This window comes from Pleuronectes platessa, chromosome 22 (assembly GCF_947347685.1).
Source record: "Pleuronectes platessa chromosome 22, fPlePla1.1, whole genome shotgun sequence".
Classification (NCBI taxonomy): Eukaryota; Metazoa; Chordata; class Actinopteri; order Pleuronectiformes; family Pleuronectidae; genus Pleuronectes; species Pleuronectes platessa.
Window position 1 is genome coordinate 14,389,745 of NC_070647.1, and position 21,398 is coordinate 14,411,142.

The 21,398-nt window shown below is 46.0% G+C and overlaps 1 protein-coding gene across 2 annotated transcripts; it reads left to right on the forward strand.

Moving 5' to 3' along the window:
- The first annotated feature begins 531 nt into the window (after positions 1-531).
- On the forward strand, positions 532-20,960 carry hgfa (hepatocyte growth factor a). 2 transcript variants are annotated; one of them, XM_053415381.1, is made up of 18 exons: positions 532-780; positions 4,551-4,707; positions 4,849-4,961; positions 5,571-5,682; positions 9,146-9,288; positions 9,791-9,911; positions 10,088-10,206; positions 12,642-12,813; positions 12,991-13,142; positions 13,912-14,005; positions 15,084-15,223; positions 17,000-17,032; positions 17,279-17,387; positions 17,484-17,558; positions 18,249-18,386; positions 18,477-18,583; positions 18,702-18,835; positions 19,402-20,960. In XM_053415381.1, exons 1-18 carry the CDS (start codon positions 717-719, stop codon positions 19,576-19,578), a joined length of 2,160 nt encoding a protein of 719 aa, XP_053271356.1. In that variant the 5' UTR covers positions 532-716; the 3' UTR covers positions 19,579-20,960. The 2 variants fall into 2 exon arrangements, with proteins under 2 accessions (XP_053271356.1, XP_053271357.1); XM_053415382.1 differs by having other exon boundaries at positions 13,009-13,142.
- The last annotated feature ends 438 nt before the right edge of the window (positions 20,961-21,398 follow it).

Consider the following 21,398-nt stretch of genomic DNA (forward strand, 5'->3'; position numbering starts at 1 on the left):
CATAAAGATAACAAATCCAATCTCGAAATGCCAAGGAAAGTAAAAAATACATTCCTGGATCCGCCCCTTTATCTTCATTTTAATCTTTCATATTTCTTGGTCCATGTCCCAATTTTCCACCAAGTTACAAGTATCCATCTATCCATCCATCCATCCATCCAAAAGTGAAGCCAAAGTGTTTTGATCGCCACCTGGTTGCTGGGTGCTATACATATCTCATCCATGTTAATAGATGGCACATGGGCCAAACTAAAAAGTAAATGTCAAATATATTCAAATTTGTATCCAGGATATTTTGGCTTCATTTCTGGATCGTGGTAGGAAGTTGCACTGTCTGCAAGAATCAATAGCAAAATAAGACACAGTACAATATATTTTTGCAGGGTAAACTAACATTTAGTTTTGTTGGTTCACATTATGAGGTACATTAGAAAAACTTTCACTAGAATCTGCATCCGGCTTTATTTTGGTAAGAAACCCCAGCCGGAAGTGTGTGAGCTGATTCCGCGGGACTTGATGGTAGGAGCCACTGACAGAGGAGCGGCGCACACCCGAGTCAAAAGGGGGTTGAACCGAGGACGTGCGACTCCTTGGAAAAGTGGCTTCCGAGGGAGGACGGAGTGAGTCTAGAGCCGATCACCAGCCACCCGGGACTTCACTCAGCCACAGACACTTTCCCCCGGACTCGAACCTGCAACAACAGCTCCCGTGCCACCATGAGGATAAACGTATGGATTTACCAGGCGCTGGTGTGCGCTGCCCTCACTGTACTGGACTCAGGTAAGAGAGACAGCAGATGATTGAGTGGTGTTAATCTCATTCTTTATTTTATAACTCAAGAACAAATCACCTCCGGGAATAAAAGTATAGAAAGTTAGAAAAAGTCCCAAGTCCTTAGCTATTTTTCTTTTTATTGTAAACAAGGATTTACTTTAAAGCAGCTTAGAATAAAATTTGCATACCTCGTTTGGTTTCCCTTTTCCAACCACGTGTATAAGCATGTAAACATGACCTTCCTCTAATTCTGATCATAGCTGCGAGAGTCACGGAACGAACCCGATCACAAGTCCCGTCTTGCTCCGGGTCGTCTCCGCGTTTGATGCTCTCCAGCGGTGACTAATTATGAAGATGAACCTGCTCGGGGCTGTTTACGCGAGGAGACTCATCAAACTTTTTTAACGAGGATTTTGAAGTGGGAGAAGGAGGAGAATCACATCGATGCCCTGGAGGAGTGCTGCTCCTCTGCCGTGCCATGTGGGTCAAATTGATCCATGAACCAGAAACAATTTGGTTTCTGTGGTGGAAGTGGATCCTCTGGATAAACCCCCTTGTGCCATCCCAGCCGCCCAAAGGGTTCCACACTACATCTGCTGATCTTACTGCTTTGTCGTTAAACTTTTTATACAGGTCATGGTCAATAGCATCTGTTGGGCCCGCGCCAGCAGCTCCTCCGGGGGGGATGGGGCTCGGGGCGCAGGGTGCGCGCCACGGCCTCATCCCCCCCAAAAAGGCGAGCTCTGCGCTGCGCCAGGACGCGCGGGCTCCGTGATATCATGGTGGACATGCGAGCACGGTGTACGAGTGTCCCGGCTTCACATCTGCCCCCCGGCTGACATGTCCCCGAGTCAAAGCACTGAATCCGTAGTTACCACCTCCAGGGGGTGCCGACCCTGACCCCTGACCTCCGCCCCCCCCCCCTTCTCTCTCCTGGAGTTGGGGAAAGTAAAACGCGCGCCTGAGCTGAGGTATTCGGTGTGTGTGTGTGTGTGTGTGTGTGTGTGTGTGTGTGTGTGTGTGTGTGTGTGTGTGTGTGTGTGTGTGTGTGTGTGTGTGTGTGTGTGTGTGTGTGTGTGTGTGTGTGTGTGGCAGAGGGCAACATCTGGCTGCGGAGCTCAGCTCTACATTGTGCGCTCCGTGCATGGACCAGATGTAATGTCTGCTTAATTCACGCACACCTTTAACCTGCTGCTCCCCCTCTTCCTCATCCCACACATCTTTACAGTCTATTCGCACTGATAGATTCCACGATTATTAATATAACTTGGCTCTGACAGGAGAACTCGACCAGCACACTTATTCAGCAGACGCTCTGGGTTCTGTGCTCAAGTGGAAGTGTCTGAGGAGGGTCAGAGTGTTGCTCCTTCACCTTTTTTCCTCTCCACGTTTTTCAAGATCAAACCAGAAATCCACACCTGCGCCCCCTTCCCATTAAACGTCCCCTCCCTCCCCCTCTCACCTCTGCCCGAGCACCTTTTTTATCGTAATCTCCACCTTCAGCAAACGCTCTGGATTTTGGAGATAGCAGCCGGTCTGACTGCGAGGAGAGGAAGAGACTAAGTGAAATCTAATTGAGCGGCCTGGCCAGACATCAGGGCTGGAGCAACACGGTGATGAGTGCCAGATGTGGTCCCGTCCAGCCCGAACATTAATAACACGTCCTCCCCGAAAACCATTCTGAACCACGAGGAGCCTCTAAACGCTCCACAGTTTACAGTATCTTAAGTACACACACAACTTCTTGTGTCGGATCTTGGCGCAGCGGCACGTTGCTGTAACTCAGTAGCAGGAGATTTTCCTGTGTGATTTATTTTGCACTTGCCCCCATAATTATAAACGGAAAAAATCTATTGTAGCCGAGCCACAGTGCATCTGAAGGTCTCGCTGTAGCCCCAGTGTTTGCTCTACAAATCCATTCCACTGAAAGATGGGCTCTTAATATTTCCCAGTAGGTAAAAATGATGGATATGTATCGCAGGAGGATTTGGACTTATGCTTTTGTCCTGCTTTTGAACTTGGATCTCTTTCAGATGATGCTGTTTCTTTGCAATGATATAGTTCTCTTTTGATGTCCCTCCTCCAAAGCAGTGATTCAGAGTGAAAAGCCTATAAATTAAACATGGAGAAGAATGCATCACGACAACCTGTATTAGATAGTGGGAAACAATGACTGACTTTAGAGCTTTTCATCGGAATTGGCATCTTGATTTGTTCATTAGAAAATCAAAAGTGTTTGCTCGCAGCAATGATTCTGTTTCGACATCTCCTGCCTGATTGGAGGTTATAAATGTTAGTCATGGAATGGGTACCACATAGTTGTAAAACTGTAAAAGAAAACTGTTCTGGCTCGGCCTCTGATCAGTAAAATATAAGATATGAGTTCTGCATAGCGATGCGTCACTGGAGCACATCCGCCTGTTGGATGGACATCACTCTGTTTTGCCGGCTCTATGCAGTTTAGCAGCCGCTCTTCATTTCCCAGGCAGCTACTCCCCGGTTTAACGCGTCAGCACTGAGGGGAATGAAGAGATATTGTCTTCAGGCCCAGACATACCTTTCACCAGCTTTTTCTCAAGACATGAACTTGTGCGATCCCTCGTTGTGGCCTGCCCGGCTGAAGATCTGGCGAAAAGTTCTGTCAGGGGGGGTTTGGTGCATTGAAATGCCAACATGTCAGTAAACACGGATCACGAGGCAGACTGCAGCTGGAGAACGCTTTCGTTGACAGCGTCGGGCCAACAGGTTCAATGCTCGACGATGACGCTTTGCCGGTTTTCCCTCCGCGTCGTCCGTGCCAAAACCGTGAAATCAGCATTCTCGCTCGTTCCAATATTTGAACTGCCAGGAGAAAACTCAAGGAAATATTCTCATTGCTTTGACAAGTTCATCCTCAGCCCTGGGAACCTGACATCATCAGAGAAGCATTTGGCCAGGTCCTCCTATATTTGAGCAATGTGTGATGATGCTTTGTCGGTGAAGAGGAGACAAACAAATTCCACATGGTTTCTAGGTTTTTCTCTTTTTTTTGCATTTGATAGATAGCTGATAGTCATGGACGATGCGTATCCACTTTCCCCCTCCATCCAGAAATGAAGCCAAAATATCCCAGATACCAGAGCTGCCATCTTATGGATATAGAGCCAGAGTTTGCACAGTAGCGATCGAGGGATGGAGCCGGGATTCTGCCAATTAACCTCCTCTGCCAAGTTATTGTGGCTTCGTTTATTGTAGCTAAACTTCCCCACCTCGTCCCGTTGTACATAATGTAGGCAAACATATTGAATACATGGGTCGCCGTCTGGCTCTTGACCAATGGTGAGTCAGTCTCAGCTATCAATCATAACGTTTCTCCCCATTTTTACAGCATCAAAAATCGAATTTGACTTGTACTTTGACTTTGCTTTTTGGGTTCCATGTATCAATGGCTAACCTGGAGGAGGCAGGACTTATGACCAACACTGCAGCCAGCCACCAGGTGGCGTTTAAAATGCTTTGGCTTCACTTTTGGGGGCGCAGTCCTCCATCTTCACGTACAATCTCTGATTAGCAAAGGAGAACCAGTTGTTTTAATGGTTAAATATACTCTTACAGAACAACATAGCACTGTATGAATTACAACCTCAGCCATACAAAACTGGTCGATCATCCAAATCTTCTTCTTCTGCTTCCGCTAGTTGGATCACTCTGAGCTCGTGTCCTTCAAGGCGAACATAACCACTGTATCGAAACGTGCCAGAAGACGTTCTCATGCTGCATCTTCATTGTTTCCTCAGGTTTGTGCAGAAGGAGCCATCACTCGTTACAGCGGTATGAGAAGAGCGAGAGCCACATGCTGGTCTGCACAGACTGTCCTCAGGCCCCTCTGGTGCGAAACAACCGCTCGCAGGAGCAATGCGCTCGCAAGTGCAAGAAGAAAAACTTCAACTGCAGGTGAGTTGTATTTTCTCTCTCCCTCTCCACACATTTGTTATCACTCCTCCTCTCCTCCTGCATGGACTCAGTATTTACATATTTTCCTTGTTTATCGTGGTCCCAATCTTGACTCAACGACTTCCCGTGTGTCCTCGACAGGGCTTTCAACTTTCAGAAGCACAACAGGAAATGCTTCTTGCTTCCCTTCGACCGTTTCACCCGAGGCGTGAAGAAGCAGGCCAACGTCAACTTTACTCTGTATGAAAAAAAAGGTGAATCCCGAAGTCTGACTCATTTTTTGTTTTGCTCATGAGAACGCTCAGGTGCAGCAGGCTGGGGTTTCCACAGGGTTTGTCAGTGATTGTAGGTTGTTGGCCTTTCCCGATTTGTTAAGGTCTCTTTCTGTTGACACAATAAAAAGCAACCAACCCCCCCCGGGCTGTTTAATCACTCTGGTGAGGTTTGTCGCTCGCATAAACATGCAGCCGACTTGAGTGGAGTGTAAACAATACAAAAATTCATTGTTTACAGTCGGAGCGCAGCCTGTTGGAATCTAGCACTTTCGAATTTACGGCAAAACTTACGTAAATTTCAACTTCCCCCACCCCCCCCCGGTGACATTAAATGAACTTCAGGGAGTTTTCTGTTTTGGGAATAACACTCAGGCCGGGACACACTAAGACACGAGCGGTAATGGTCTCATTGACCATACATGGTAACATGTATTCCAGGTGGTCAGGTTAGCGAGAGGGAATAAACTTTCAATTTATGATACGCTGTATAAATTGGCACACGAGGAACACACAGACACAGTTTGTATCAAAGGGAAAACATGAATGGATGTTTTCAAACGCTTCTTATCCCTTTTCCCCTTTGCTCAGATTATATAAGGGAGTGTATCGTCGGCACCAAGGACTACAGAGGGAGGAGGTCTTGGACCAAGTCGAACATCACTTGCCAAGCTTGGTCAGATAATAACATCAATGAACACACGTAAGTCCTCTCATCTCCAACTGTACAAGTCAAACCAAATGCATTTTCTACGTGGGACGGGTGGTTATGATATACTTGTCACCTTGGGGCGTGCAGTGCCTTGGACGGCGGTGAGGAGATGGTGTTAATTATTCATTTCCCCCCCGGCCGCATTCCTGCAGCCTTCAAAGCCCAGCATCTCAAATCCTCTGGCCTCCGCCACCTTGCCGGATGCTCCTTCTTTATTTCTCTGTGTCTGATATAGAACAGGCCCCGGCAGCTGATTTACCGATGTTCAAATCATCCCCCTTGCACCTTGGGGGTTAAGGGGAAGGCGGAGGCTCTGAGACGCTTGAACGTTTATCCAGAGTTAAGTCGGATTTCTTTCAACACATGCAGGGATGTCCTCCCCGATGAGGCTGGTGTGTGTGACAGTGGAGGTCATCAGGTGTACAGTAAAGATGTGTTTTTCCACTGCTACAGGAGAGGCCAGATCAGGGACTCCGCGAGGACGGTTCTGTGCCAGCATCTCATTAGTTGAGCTCGTTAGCTACGAGATATTTTAACTGCGATGGGGGGCGGGCCCGGGGGGGGTGCAAGGCAGAATAATAAGAGTTTGAAGAAGTACAGCGGGGAGGTTGAATGAAAGAAAGAAACATGCAGAAAGATTTATGGACTTTATGGAAGTAATGTTCTGTCTGTTGTCCAGCTGAGCTCACAAAGCCACAGACATGAGGGAAAATACAAGATCTGTGATTACAACACTTTGCGCGGTTGGTCCCTGTCTTTTCCTTTCGTGTTCTGCAGTCACTCAATCCTCTATTCCCATTTCACGAGCAATTATTTACATCAGGAGCCTCTTAGTCATTGTTTATTCGACACACGCTTTCAGGCTCCTTCCTTCGTGGCAAACGTGGCGTCTGACAACATCGCTTGTGGCTTGTCAACAACTTTGAACGTTCAAAGGGTCAAAGCGAGCTTTACTTAGGGGAGATTTAGAGCCACTGTAGGGTTACCTAACATGGGACCGTCCCGCTGGGTGAGAATTACCACCATAATGAACCACGCACCATTTGAGTCTCAGGTAACTATTATTTTCACGCTTGACCGATCACCGTGGGGCAGGGGTGATTTCTCAGGAGGTTCCCTTCCAGGAATGGGACTTCCACCTGTTGTCTATATTTAGTGTTTGAACCACGCTGTGTGCCGAAGCCCGGCCAAGCCTGGAGAGAGGAATGGAACATTGTGATTCAGATTTTCAATAATAGATAACATCGCAGTCATTTGTTTATTCCCGCAGAGACCTTAATTTATTTTTCTGCACATTTCCACTGGGAGGTCTGTTAGCGCTGTTGGCTTCAGAAACCCACTGGTGCATACTGGATTTGATGTTTTGCTCAAAGGAAAAAGGTAGTTTTTTGGGGGGGAGAAGAAAGAAAAACTCTAGGAATGATTCATGAGTCTCAATCTGAAGCTTACCCCGATAGCTAGTGAGTTTAGCTTTGAGGAAAAACTGTGGGAAACTGTTAGCATGGATTGTCTGATGCGAGCTGAACTGGCCGTTAGCGAAGACGTATATAAAGATGGACGACGCTGCTCTACTCCCTCCCATTTCTTCCTCCTAGCTAAGCTTAAAGTTTGCGTGCTCCAGATCTTTTCATCTTAGTCTCAGCAAGACAGTGAGTCGGTGTACTCCCCCAAAATGTTGACTCTTTCCCTTCAGGACACTTCAGCAGATGTCAGCCGTCACACTCTGCTTCCAAGACGCCTGTATTTATGTCTCAATATTTATCAAGCAACCCACTAACCCCCTCACTTCCTTTAATCGTCTCCGTCTTTCACTCCTCTGGACGCTGCAGCTCCGAAGCGTGACCGTGTCGGTTCCCCAGTCGCCAGGTGCGCGTTGCTGGACGTTTCACAGCAGTTACTTCAGGTCTAGATTTCATCTTTAGCGATATATATCCCAAATCTAGCCAATGTGTTAAGTCGGCCCAGGGAGCGAAGCATGTGTGCACAGTGTCTGCCTGCGCTCCGATGGGAACAGACTCTGGCAAGGAGATGAATAACTGGCCAACATCTGTTAGCACAACATCATTATGGCTAACTTGTTCCCATGCCACAGCCTTTTACGGACTCTCACCAGATGCGGCCTCCTCTGTGACGTGACGGACCATGTAATTCCATTTTTACAAATTAGGGACACTGAACTATGATAGAAATATATTAAGCTTATGAGTTACACAGAACAGATGTGAGTTTTGGCGCTCGGCACGGTGCGGCTTCGGAGCAAGTGTTTTGTTTTAGTCAAATGCGTAAGTGAAATGTCAATGTTGGACTTAACCCTGTTATAGTTTGACACTTGTAGGAATTACAATGCGGTTGAAAGTTGTCCCCCCCCCAACCACCTCTTTCTCCTTTAGCTCTGTCTGTCCTTGGGCCAAGTTATACGTCTGACATTTCCTCCAGGCCTGGGGTGAATGATATTGCGCATTTGTGTTGAAGCCTTGCATAAACCCCAGGGCGCAGAGGGGAGAGCAGAGCAGACTCTCCCAGGGAGAGAGTCATTGCCTGGGGTAGAACACTCAGACAAGCTGCTGAAGGGAGGGAGGGCTCTGGTTCTTTTTCCTCGTTGTTCCCTGCACATGTTTTTTTTTCTTTCTCTCTTTTTGCATCATCAGTTAAACACTGAGCAACTTTTTGGCTCATTCCATTCATTCTGCTCACTTTCTGTGTTTTCTTCTTCTCCTCCTCCTGTGCAAAAAAACTTTTTTCCTCCACCCTCCCCTTCTCCCTGGGTGGGAGGGGGGAATGCGGTCGACATGGATCAGGGGGGTGCTGACATGCCAGCTTTTAATCATCCTGTCCTGACACAAGGCGGATTTCACACACTGTCCATTTAGCGCGGGGATCCCATGCCTCTCCCGGCGCTCGCGTCCCACATGTTTGGTTTCCCCTGGTTCTTTCTCTTACGGCCTCGCAGCGGCTCGGTCACACCGGCGTGACGTAGCAGTTGACAGAGAGGGATTAGGTTTAGACGTGTTCAAAGGCTGCCAGTAAATGACCCGCTTGGGCTGCTCCCAGTGGTTCGTGGCGTGGTTCTGTGCTGCTGGTGGTCACTGTGCTGTGACCGAGTCTGGCTGCTTCACACATGAGGGACCCGGGGATGTGGCAGCAATCAGTGTGGCAAGCCGCCCCGAAAGGTGCAAACCTGGAGAGGAAAGACGGATTGATGACCTACTTTGCATAAGATTGCTATGACTGCTTTCTTCTCGGATTTAAAATGTAACCTGGTCACATAATGGGCACTGAGATTTCTTAAAACTGGGTTAACATCTCAATGGAATGAATTTATTTTGCTTGCATCTGAGAGCACGAGCAGACAGGTACGGCGCTGTATATACTGGCGGAGCAGCCAAGTGTGCAAGTACTCCCTAAAATGTATTTGTACAGCTCACAGTATCAGGTAACACCTTCTCCCTTGTAGGTTTTATCCTGATAGTTTCCCGGCGGAAGACCTGAGGGAGAACTTCTGTCGGAATCCCAAGAACGATCCAGGTGGTCCGTGGTGCTACACCACTGACCCCAATGTGCGAGTGGAGGAGTGTGGTGTGCCGCAGTGTTCGGAGGGTAAGGCCTTCCGTAACATCACTACTGGACAATTACATTCGGTCAGCTTTAGCGGAGCAGATACCTCCACCAAGGCCCAACCGTCCCCATTAATCCATAATGTTTGTTTGGACATCATGAGACAACTATTCAAGATACATACAAACTGTTCATTCCTAAACTAATCCACATAATCTCCGCTAGACATTGGTATCTACAGGTTTGTAGCCCTACAATTTTGAAAATGTCAAAATTGCCTTATCTCATGAATCCTTGATCCACTGCTTTGTCTGGATCTGTGCAAGAATGCAATGGGTTCTTTTTCGACCCTTCTCTTATGCTCCCCCAATTTCCTTTAAAAATCCAATCAGCAGTTTTTTACCTAAGCCTGCAGGCGAACAAACAAACTCAGTTCAAGTCAGAAAGCCAAATAAGTTGTAATCAATGTTTATGTGGTATATATCTTTGTCTATGTCTTATAAAGTCATAACACGAGTAACGTAAAGTTTTGCTTTGTTGACAGACGTCTGTATGACGTGTAACGGGGAGGATTACCGAGGCAAAGTGGACCATACCGAGAGCGGAAAGGAGTGTCAGCGGTGGGACTCAGTGAGGCCTCACAAACACCTTTTCCAGCCCAAAAAGTGAGAACTCCACTCTAGCATGTCTCACGTACAACACCCGCCTACGCCCATGACAGATGCTTAAATAAATGACGCTGATACTCGAGGGAGGCAGACCTCACCAGTTGTTATGACTTACTTCTCTCCCTCCTCATTACATCTTTTCCTCCCCGCTTCCCCTCTGTTTCCTCTCTCAGGTATCGTGGCAAAGATTTAAAGGACAACTACTGCCGTAACCCGGATAATCGTCGCCGGCCCTGGTGCTACACCATGGATCCGAAAACCCCGTGGGAGTTCTGCAACATCACTGTGTGTGGTACGGACCTATGCACTGTACACACTCAAATCTGGGGCCTGGGCTTTGTGGACTAGTCTTCAACAAATCAGCGGGAGACTAAATTACTGTTTTACGATGATTTATGGCTTTTCTTTGTTGCTGGTATTCCTTCGTGTCTCGTCCCCTCACAACCTGATAACAAGTAAAGCTCCTTTCAGACATTGAGTCCGAAGCATTTTTCGGAATTTGCTTTTCACATGTGAAGGATTCAGCAAGAGATTGTCTGGGTCAGATGTCCTGAACCCCCTCAGACGAGGAGTAACATCTAGGTAGATACCGCAAGAGGCAGGACAAGTCGTATAAAGCTGTGGAAAACATGGTTTATTACCCGAATCTCTCAAATTCTGTTGTCTTTCCAAGTTTAAATCTTCATCAGCCTCTACTACATGTGTGGCTCCCCAGATATTTATATTTTCCAGACATTTAACCTGGCTGGAAAAGTTATGGAAAAAGTGTGGAACCACTGACGGAAATGTCCCGACTTCTGTGCATGTCTCACACAGTTAGGAATCCTTTGTCAGATTTATAACATTCAGGATCCCTTGCTTGGCTTTTGGACAGACCAGTGGCGGTTTAGCACTTCCAGCAAGTGGTTTGAGTTCGTCAGGGAGTTTGCTTCATGCAGGACTTTGGTGGTTTTGAGGGTTCTTGCGGTCAGGACCCCTGCGGAGCCTCAAGTCTTCTGTTTACCCAGTTCAGTGTTTCATGTGGTGCTTGGGTTCAAATCCCTCCACCTCAACAAGGAGGAGTAAATAGGTTGTTTGTAAATTGTAGAGTACGACTTCAGAGAGTGTGTAGTGTTTTGCTGAGACCACTCACAGATGACTAAGGGCAATAAAGCAGAGAACTACAGTAGAGGCTTCTATACTGCGATGTCCCACATTGCCACTGGAAGGTTTAATAGTGGTTTTAGTACTGTGAACAATCATTTTTGACATTTATGTATTTGGAGACAAGGGGCGAATTATAGGGAAAAGCTTAATTAATTCACACAGAACAAAACGGTTGCAGATGCCTCCATGCATGACTCCGACTGAGAACAACAGTCTACATCCCCATGATCAAAACAAGAAGTGATGGAAATAATTTTGAAACAATGGCGTTTGATCCCTGTTCAGAGAATCGATGTCCAGATTCACTGAGGCTGTTTTGGAGGCTTGTGGTAACCGAAAACCTGAAGATGACAGTTTATGTTGTCACCAATTTGGGATATTATTGTTGAAAGGGCTTGTGGCTTGTCAGAAAATGACACAGTATTTACACAATTCCAATTTCCAAGTACGTCACTGTTTGCTCTTTGAAACTGAGATGGGGTATTTTTTCGGTTAGCAAATTTGTTTTTTCCGATTTTGTTATTCTACTATTTGTCCATTTCACATGTATCTGATTGAGCTGTAGTGTAGAGCACTGGCCTCCATGTTCAATATAGAAGAGGAAAAAGAAAGAGCGGATGCCAAAAAGAGGTTGTACCTTTGGAGAATTCAATTTTTTCATTGAACGCGCTTTGAAATATTCCCACATGCTCAATCACAAACACACAGAGCATCTCTCCTTGTCTCTGTCAGCCGCTTACACACATGCACCATACAGTACATGTTGTGATTTACAGCCTGGGCGGAGGATCAGCATTTGTCCAGATGTGTGTATCCCTCAATGCCTGCCCTCGGAAAGATAAAAACCACTGACCTGTGCTGCGCAGTGCACACAGACACTGGCATGCATTACATCAAGCCAAAGAATCCCTCTTTTCCACCCGCCGGCTCGTCTCTGCCTCAAAACCTCCTGCTTCACTCCTCCATCTTCTCCAATCTCATTTGTCAAAGGCTAAAGAAACAGAGACAGAAATCCGGAGGGGAGAAGTCGCTCCCTACGTACCGGCTTTTTCCTGCTCTGCTGAAAAGCTGAATTCCATCTGAAGATGTTTGGAATAGTTTTCCGGTGGATAAAGTTGCCCCAGTCGGAACCAGGCAGGACGGGATATCTTTGTTTGGGCTGAGATAAACAAATTCAAACCCTGATCCTGAAGTTTTTGATGTTTAATTGCGAGAGGCTAAATTAATTCCGAGCTCCGGGAGTTTCCCAACAACAACCTGTGACATCGTGTGGTGTCAGCAGGTTAGATAACTGCATATTGTTGTGGATGTCCCTACGTGCAAGAATGTGGGGCACCGGTGTTATGAATACACATAAAGTTTCCTATCGCAGCAGAGGCGCAGAGGGGGAGGCTACTGTTTTTGATCATCTGTCTCTATGTTAAATACGACACATTCTTCTGGGGATTAATATCTCCCTCAGTCTCTCCCTCCCTCCTTCCTGCCTTCAGTGTTTTACGTCTCCCTCTCTTTTTCTTTGCCCTCTTTACTCCAGCTCTTTACACAATTACAAATCTACATTTTTTTCTCTTTCTCTGCTAGAGTCGGACTCCAGCGAGGACACAGACGTCAATGTCACGACGTCCTGCGTCCAGGGGAAGGGCGAAGGTTACCGGGGCACAACGTCTGTCACTCCTGAGGGCGTGACGTGTCAGCGCTGGGACTCTCAGTTCCCCCATAACCACTCGTTTCTGCCCCAGAACTTCAAATGCAAGTGAGTCACGCTTGTTTGGCGGCTCCTGATTGGCTGGATTCAGTCCCCTGTGCTGTGTGAAGGAGGCGATTTGTTCGTTTCATGCATCCGACTGTTGAAATGCCAAGAAAAAGGATTTCGGAGTTCTTAGCCAGGCTGCAAAAAACACAGTCATCAGCACCATGATTTAAATTGTAGCTTGTGTGTGTGCCACAGGGACCTGCGAGAGAACTACTGCCGTAACCCCGACGGAGCCGATTACCCATGGTGCTTCACTACAGACCCTAAACAGAGGAAAGCCAACTGCACCCACATCCCCAGGTGTGATGCTGAGGCCACACAAAAAATAGGTAAATGGATGAAAAAGCTGGATTTTAAAGGAACAGTTTGACCGTTTTAAATATGAAGCTAGACACAGCTGAAGTTATATTTTCAGTTGGATTTGACATAAATTTAAAGATATATGGATTAAGGAATGTTTTTAACCTTTGGACAGAAAGAGGGCAACTCATTATCCCTGTTTATAGGCTAAGCTTAACTAAGCGAAAGAGCTGCTGGCTACTATCACTGCATATTTCAAAACCTTTTCCAGGTGGCGAGTGTTTTAAGAGTTAACAGTTATTCAATAATTAGATTTGAAATACCGGACTACAGGATCTTGTCATGTTTTTGCAAAGAGAATCGTACATTCAATATTTTTCCCCATAGGACTGGACCGCTTGGCGACTGCCCAATGAATTCCCGCTTCATGGGAGATCAAAACACCAGACCCTGTCGATAGTTCTCGCTGTCGTTTCCCATCTTTCTCTGCTTTGCGTTTCAAAAGACCAGACATGTCAAACAGCGGCTTATACAAACCCTCCTCCGATTCTGTTTAGGAGAAAAGACGCAGCACGGTTTAAATGTTCTATTAGATCAGAGAACCACCAGTTACGCGGGGGCCCTTGACATTAAACTGATGCAAACCACAAGGAGAACACCAAACACCCGAATCCCTTCCACTCGTCTCCGCACACGCATGAATGTTCATTTGCAAGTCAGCCCGCTCACAGATTGTATTTAGGTGTTTGAGAAACTGCTAAAATACATAAAAATAACCATGATCCTGTTTTTCCTCAGAGTGTTACGAGGACGTCGGAGAGATGTACCGGGGAACTTTATCCATAACTCGCTCTGGGATTCCCTGTGCCAACTGGTCACATCACATAGACAGGTAACAAACTCATTGATTCTGCATTGTTATGTGTCCCACGCTCCTCCTATCACTCCCAGTCGAGCTTAAGCTGTGTTAGGAAACACTGGAAAATGTTTCCTAGAGAGGCTGACATTCTTTTCAGCGTTTGTTGACAGCTTAGCTCCCATAGCCATGTGAAAATCCCTTTCATATGAATGAAGCTAAGCAGTGAAAACAAACAGCGGGAGGAAATCGGGGGGTGGGGGGAGTTCCTCAGGGGTCAATACGTGGCCCAATTATTATTCATCTAACTGTCGAGAGGAAACCCTGGGGTGCTCTCCGAGTGACCCACCGTGATGGAGAGGCGGCCCACTGCGGGGCTGTTGCTTCATGCTCGAGTCGGGCTGTTGGACTTACTTAATTTATAGGAATTTTAAAAGCCAAAATGGCACAGACAGATGGACATGTTCCAGAGCCGACCCCTGACCCCAGGAAGTGCTTTCCGAGGGAAGCAGATCAAAGCCAATCAGCTCCCTCGCGTTGACTGCAGCCAGCGAGTCTATCCTGCTCAAGGTCAAGGGTCGTCCCGGGAAAAATGGGGCTGAAAGCAACAGCTTGTTTTACAATCTCCTGGGATGTGGAATTATCTTCACCTCCTGACAAATTGTTGTCTATTGCCCGGCATTATGTTTTGTACCCACTAGCTGCTTTCCAGGGATGTCTGAGAAGGTTGTGTTTAATTCTAGTGAGGACGCTGCAAAAAAGACACAATTAAATGTGAACTTGTTCCACAGAGGTTGTGGCTCCTACTGGTCTGAGCCCTGCCGAATGCTTAGAGTGCATACTTTCATACTCCCATGAGCACGCTTCACGAAACTCTGCGTTTCCTTCTACGGGCTCAGTGCAGCGAATGCAGAGGATTGATGGCACTATAGGAAAGCCAGAGTCAGACTTTTCCAGGCACACACCGTGGTTACTTACAGTGTATATGAAACTGTACGTGCATAAAGGTGTAACCACGACTTGGCAGTGTGCATGTAAATGAGACACGGGCCAGCGTGGGCTCTGTGCAGAATAACAAATGGAACATGAGAATCTGTATTTGTGTGTTTTACAGTGGGGATTCTCACTCTACAGTGTCCCATGTAGGGCTGGAGAACAACTACTGCCGGAACCCGGACCGGGACAAGCACGGCCCCTGGTGCTACACCAATCCAAATAACCGCCTGGCCTGGGACTACTGCAAACTGAAGCACTGTGAGTGGCCTAGACAAACCTTGTTTCCTCTCTCGTCCATCTACGTATGTGTAGCCCTTATTCAATATTTGTCTCATGGGGATTAGCCATTCATCCATTTGTTAATCAAAAAATGTAAATCATACACACAAGTGAAAAAGTATTATTTACAAACAGTGACGAGGGGAATAAAGAACTTAAACACTTGAGAAGAGGTGCAAACTTAATTTCTTTATTCTCACCCATTCTCCATAAACCATGAATTAATAATTATCTTATAAACATGATCTAATTTTTAGTGTTAAACCATACATATAGATGCCACTCTCATTTCTGAATGCTACTAGAACACATATAAAACCAGAGTGTTTTCACTGATGTACCAACAAGCATCAACATGCTCCTTGTTGAGTTCTAGAGCTGCAGGTGGGAGTTTCCTGCACTTGTTTCCAGTCTTTGTGCCAAGCTGATCTGGCCGGCTCATGGCATTAGCTTCATATTTACCACACAGACGTCATGTATCTGACTTTGGCCTCAGCAACAAGGGGAACATAAGCTTGTTTGAAGCTGGAGGTTCTTTCAGAATAGATGGTGGATTGAATCGTTTTAGAATCTCTCACAGTCTTAATATTACAAGAATAAAATTCAGGGTGGGGGTTCCAGAACATCAGCCTTTTGCCTGCATTAAAACCAGGAATGTGGAGCCTTTTCTTTCGTTATACTTCATCTACGAAACACTTCATCTTCTTGCACATCAGCCCCACATTATCATAAGTAATCGGTCTTTGCAAAGAGTGATGCGAAACATTGTCTACTACTATCGACGTCTCCAATTCTTTGGTCTTCAACACTCGTAAAACGTTGCTCTCATTAGATGCAAAGAGTTCACCGCACATCCTGGTGTGTGTTTAATGTCCCGACATGTGAAAGCATCTTTACACAATTTCCCCCATGATGCACTTCCTCTGAAATATGCACATGGTGGCTATAAACCCTGTGTCCCGCTCGGAAAATTACGACCACTCGCTTGCAACATTGTGTGGAAGGTATGTGACACAAGCCAGGGGAAAAAATGAATAGCACTTCTTCACAGGCTTCTAAACATTTTGAATCAAAGAACCTGTTAACAGTGTCCCTGTGCTGCTTTATGCAACAGTTCTCAGGGAAGTGATTCCGGTGTCAGCTCAGGACAACGTGGCCCTGATCTCCTTTAGCTCCTTTAATCCTCCAGGTGTGAAGTATTTGAACAATGTCGCTCAGATTCCAGCTGCTTGAAAACAGAAACAAATATTCGTCTATTGCCGTTTGGTACAAAGCAGAGGACGGTTTTATTTCATTGACTCCACCTATAACGTCATAATCTTTTATTCACACAGCCTTGCTGGTGGCTTATTCAATGTGTTAGCTGCGGTTTAGTCCAATTGGCAGAGAATAACCGTGATGCCCAAACAGCAAACAGATGCAGGACTGTGCTGTCATCCTTCTTATTCCAGAAAATGGCTGGTTTCAATCATGTTGCGTCGAAGAGCCTCTTTCCAATGGCTGCACCATAATTACTGTAATGTAAAACATGTCCTGTATGCAGCTTTTGAGGTCTTGAGCAAATTTCATTCCCTTTCGCGGTCGCTAACTGATGTAGCCTCCGACAGCGACTCGGATCTGAAGTGCTCGCAAAGTAAAGAAAGGTGCGGTCGGCGTCTGAGGTTTTTTGTCGTTTCAAGGTCGACGGGTCGGAGTTGTTCCCGCGGCTGTCACGTCTCTTCTTACCGTTTTTTTTTTCTCTTTCCCCTCTATCAGGTGAATCATCCACAGTAGCTCCTCAACCCAGCAGTGAGTATCACTTTGACTTATCCGGCTTCTACCAGTCTGGTCCTCTTCCTCCTCCTCTTACCTCTAATCTCTTCCCTTTCAAATGCTCTACATTGAATCCATCTGCTGTCAGTTACCGGACTAATCCAATCATATTTCATGGTCCTGCTTTGACAGTTTCTGAACAAATCTTTTCCCATTGAAATGTAAATGATCCATCCATCAAAAATAAACAGCAGTCCACATTTCTCCCTTTTCTTTTTAAAGATCTAACCCGACCAAAGATATCGTGCTTCGTGCACATAAACACCAGAATAGTCGGCGGACATCAAGTGCGAGGGACAGACGGCAGCTGGGTGGTGAGCATCCAAAGAGAGTAAGTCCTTCTAAACCTCTCTGGGTTTTTACAGATTCCCCTTCCCCCCCCCCTCCGGTCGTGAATATAACAGTCTTCTTCACGTTTTTTTCCCAGGAAGGCTCATTTGTGTGGCGGCTCGCTGATCAGAGAGGACTGGGTTTTGACCGACCAGCAGTGCTTCACCTCCTGGTAATTTCCGAATTTTTATTGTGTGTCTGACTTCAGCAGATCCTAACATGTGGACCAAAGCAGTTGGACTGGAGATCTGTTTAACTCGTGCAGTTGTCAGAGACGCTCGTATACTTGCACATGCAGTATCTCTGTCATCTGCAGCAGTGGTTTTAATGGAGACCTCCCTATCTGTGTGGTAATGTGCAGTACTGTAGGTATCACATGTGGTGTAGATCAGCAGTTTGTAGTGGAGGGACTCGCGGTTTTTCATGTTTATCTTTAGCCTTGAAGGTTATGAAGGCTTATGAGGAAAATATTGCTTTTTATATTGAATTAACTGATATTATGTTCGTTGTGCATTGATGAAATTTCTGTTAAAAATATAATGGAATGGTTTGACCACATGCAACCCAAATAGGTCTGTACTCAGTAGATCTCTGAGGTCCAACAAGATCTCAAATTATTCCCCCTGAAAATGTTGAAAATGTGGATAAAAGAAAAGTCTCACAATGTTAAACCAATCCTGGATCCGTCCCCTGATCTGGATTTAACCCAACCTTCAATATTCAAAAGTGGGCCCCCTGTAGATCTGAGCCTTGAGTTCTCCAAAGTTCCTCCGTTGATCACTCAACCTGATCGAACCCACCTATGATCAAAGTCACAAATGCTGCAGGTTCTCCATCTCACACTGGTCCTTGTGGTCTTCAGTGTTCCAGATCTCAGGGATTACAGCGTGCAGGTCGGCCTGCGCCACCTCAACCAGTCGTCCCACCACCCGAGGCTGCGCATCTCGCGCCTGATCTGCGGCCCAGAGGGATCCAACCTGGTCATGCTGAAACTGGCAGAGTGAGTTTCCAGTCACTATTGATATTTAAGATCTGAATATGAAATTGTTTTACTGTTAAAGTATAATTAATGGACTGTTGTGTGTTGTAGCCCTGCTCCTGTGTCTGAAGGGGCCTCCACGATTCATCTCCCAGTGAAAGACTGTCACATCCCCGAAGGCACCAACTGCACCATGTATGGATGGGGGGAAACCAAAGGTACTGCCTTCACTCGCCAATATGCCAAAACACCACATTCCATTACCATTCCAGTTAAAGAGATGTAAACGTGTGTGACCTCTGACACTCTCTGGTTTGTGTGTTCTCCTCCTCACAGACGCGGGATACGACGAGGCCCTGAACACAGTCACGATGCCGATGGTCAACAATGACATGTGCTCGCAGATCAAAGGGGACGCCGGGGAAAGCAGGATATGCGCCGGCGGCATGAGAGGAGAAGGTGTCTGTGATGTAAGGAGAATGTGATTGAATATTAAACTGTATTACTCACAATGTCATCGAGCCGCGGAACCAAACACTCTGGCAACAGCTTGAAATGTAGTTTTCTTTTGGAACTACTTTCTACTGGAGAAATAGTCCCAATGGAAATCTTCAACCTTGAAGTTTGGGGATTAGGGAGAAATGCATGACTGTATGTAAACAAGACTGCTCACCAAGAGTGAAGCCAAATCATCTTGATCACCCCCTAGTGGCTGGCTGCAGTATAGGTCATATGTCCTGCCTCCTCCATGTTAGTGGACCAAACATGGACCAAACTGAAAAGTGCATTAAAGACTTCTTTTAACACTGATTGGTTTTGATTCAAGTAGATTTGTTTTCTGGTAAGTTCGGTTTAAATTTGTGATTTGATGCTTTTAAAACAAGGAGAAAACGTCCCTCCTGATTGGTTGAGGGCATCTTTCATTTCGCAATTCCAGGCAAATTATTTCAAAAGTGCAAGATTTCTTGGGATATTCGGGCTTACATTTGGAATATTGTGTGTTTCGGATGTTTTATCCTCTGCCCTTCTCTCACAGAGAGATAACGGCGGCCCGTTGGTCTGCCAGGAGCATGAGCGCAAAGTCATCGTGGGCGTGAGCATCCAGAGGACGAAATGTGCCTCGTCGCAGCCGGCTCTCTTCGTCAACGTCGCTTTCTACTCGGAGTGGATTTATAAAGTGTTCAAGCTTTACCCCAGCCCGGAGAGGAACTGAAATAGAATCCGGAGCGTACCACAGCTGGCGAGAGGCGGGAGGCGACTCTGGGTCGGACCTCTCCGGCTCGGACCGCAGGGGAGACATGAGGGGAAATCACCAGTTTGGGGATTTTAGCGGCCGAGGCTGTCGTTTCACGGAGAGGACGGGGACTCGTGACTGAAGAGTGGATACGATAAAGTGGAATCTCCCGCGCTCCCCCACGTGCAGGTTGTTAGCCTCCAGGACATTTTAACAACCAAAGTCTCGGACACATGGACCACGTACCAATTGTATTTTGACATGAGAATGACACGTGTGAGTATTATCTCCTGGAATATACTTGAATATGGACGGAGCCCAGATCTCCTGTTGGACACATCTGGGACTGGGATTTCTTTCTTTGCTTTTTTATTTTAACGTGTTGAGCTGGACTGCAAAACTTTTCTTTACCTCCAACACACACACACACAGATGTTAACAAATATACAAATTTGGCCACAGTGATTTCCGATGCCATAGAAATATAACCATACTCCAAAATAAACAAGGTACGACCAAAAAGGAAGAAGAACTGGTCTGTGACTTTAAACCTGTAAACTTTGCTTCAGATATACCGTGAATTAGGTGTATAGAATACACTACAGCTGCTTGAAACGCTGACTGCAGCAGCCCTGGCCAACCATTCAGTGCTCGTTGTGCGCAGTAGCCGGACTGCCTTTTCCCCTGTTAGCTGTAACTGTTAGTTTCCCCCCCCGTGAGAGGGTCTAAGTAGGAACTGAGCAAACTGCTCCAGATCTTATGCTAATATTTGAAGCATGAGAGAGAAGAGCCGTGCCAAATATAACAAGGTTATTTGGTCTCCAGTTTGGAGGGAACTGTGGCCCCTGGCGGGCTGTGTGTGGTCAGTAGGATATTTTATATATATATATGTATTTCTTTTTTAATTTTCATGGAAGGTGACTCCTTATGTACATAACTGCAGATTTATTGAGTATGTCTCTGCCGTGCCATAAGATTTTATCGGTCTTATAGATCTGGAATATTTTTGGTTCACTGAGTAATGTCAGATTGGCTTCTTCCTGTTTCGGATTGTGTTTAATATTTAAAAGATAGGACTTGTGGATTGTGAGCGGTCGGTTTGTTGTATTTATTTTTTTGGAAAGAGCAGAAGACGTTGCAGATAATGATACTTGGCTTTTGTTTCTCACACTATAATAACATGCTGCGTGTTTGACTCCAGGTTAAAGACACAGAAACAGAAAGGAACACATCGTTGACAATGTGCCTTATACATTCAAACTAGAGACTGTAGATAAAGATGGACGACACGTCTCCACTTCCTCCCACTATCCAGATGTGAAGCCAAATTATCCTGGATGCAAAGTTCCGGTGGGGGGGGGGGGGGGGCAGTTTAACAAGGAAGTGAAAAGTGAAGTGAAAAAGCATCAGCAGAAAAAGACGACAATCAAAGTCATGCAAAAGTTTTACTTAAAATCAAAGAAAATGTTGAGTTGGTGACAGAATTATTTGATGAAGAATGACGCCTTGTCAATGAGGAAGAAACCATTGATATGAAATCACACTTTTGATAAAGAAAAAAAACTTTGCCGATTATAATTCTCCCCAATTGATTCCCCGCTCACCCTGTTATTCCCACTTTCTGACCCTGGTGAATTTTAGCGGTGTTGTCTTAAAGCGTAAAAAGGATTTTCTCTTGTTCTCTACATCATGTTTAAATGCTGCGTACCTTAAAAACATCCAGAAACTATAACAAAGGTTATAAGAGTCCGTGGAGCAGCAGTTTGAAAGGAAGACGCTTCACAGACTGAACTGGGGAA

Coding starts and splice junctions, on each gene's coding strand:
- hgfa (XM_053415381.1), top strand. CDS start 717: ATGAGGATAAACGTATGGATTTACCAGGCGCTGGTGTGCGCTGCCCTC. Junction 10,207..12,641: donor CTGCAACATCACTGTGTGTG/GTACGGACCTAT, acceptor TTTCTCTGCTAG/AGTCGGACTCCAGCGAGGAC. Junction 18,584..18,701: donor TGGATGGGGGGAAACCAAAG/GTACTGCCTTCA, acceptor TCCTCCTCACAG/ACGCGGGATACGACGAGGCC.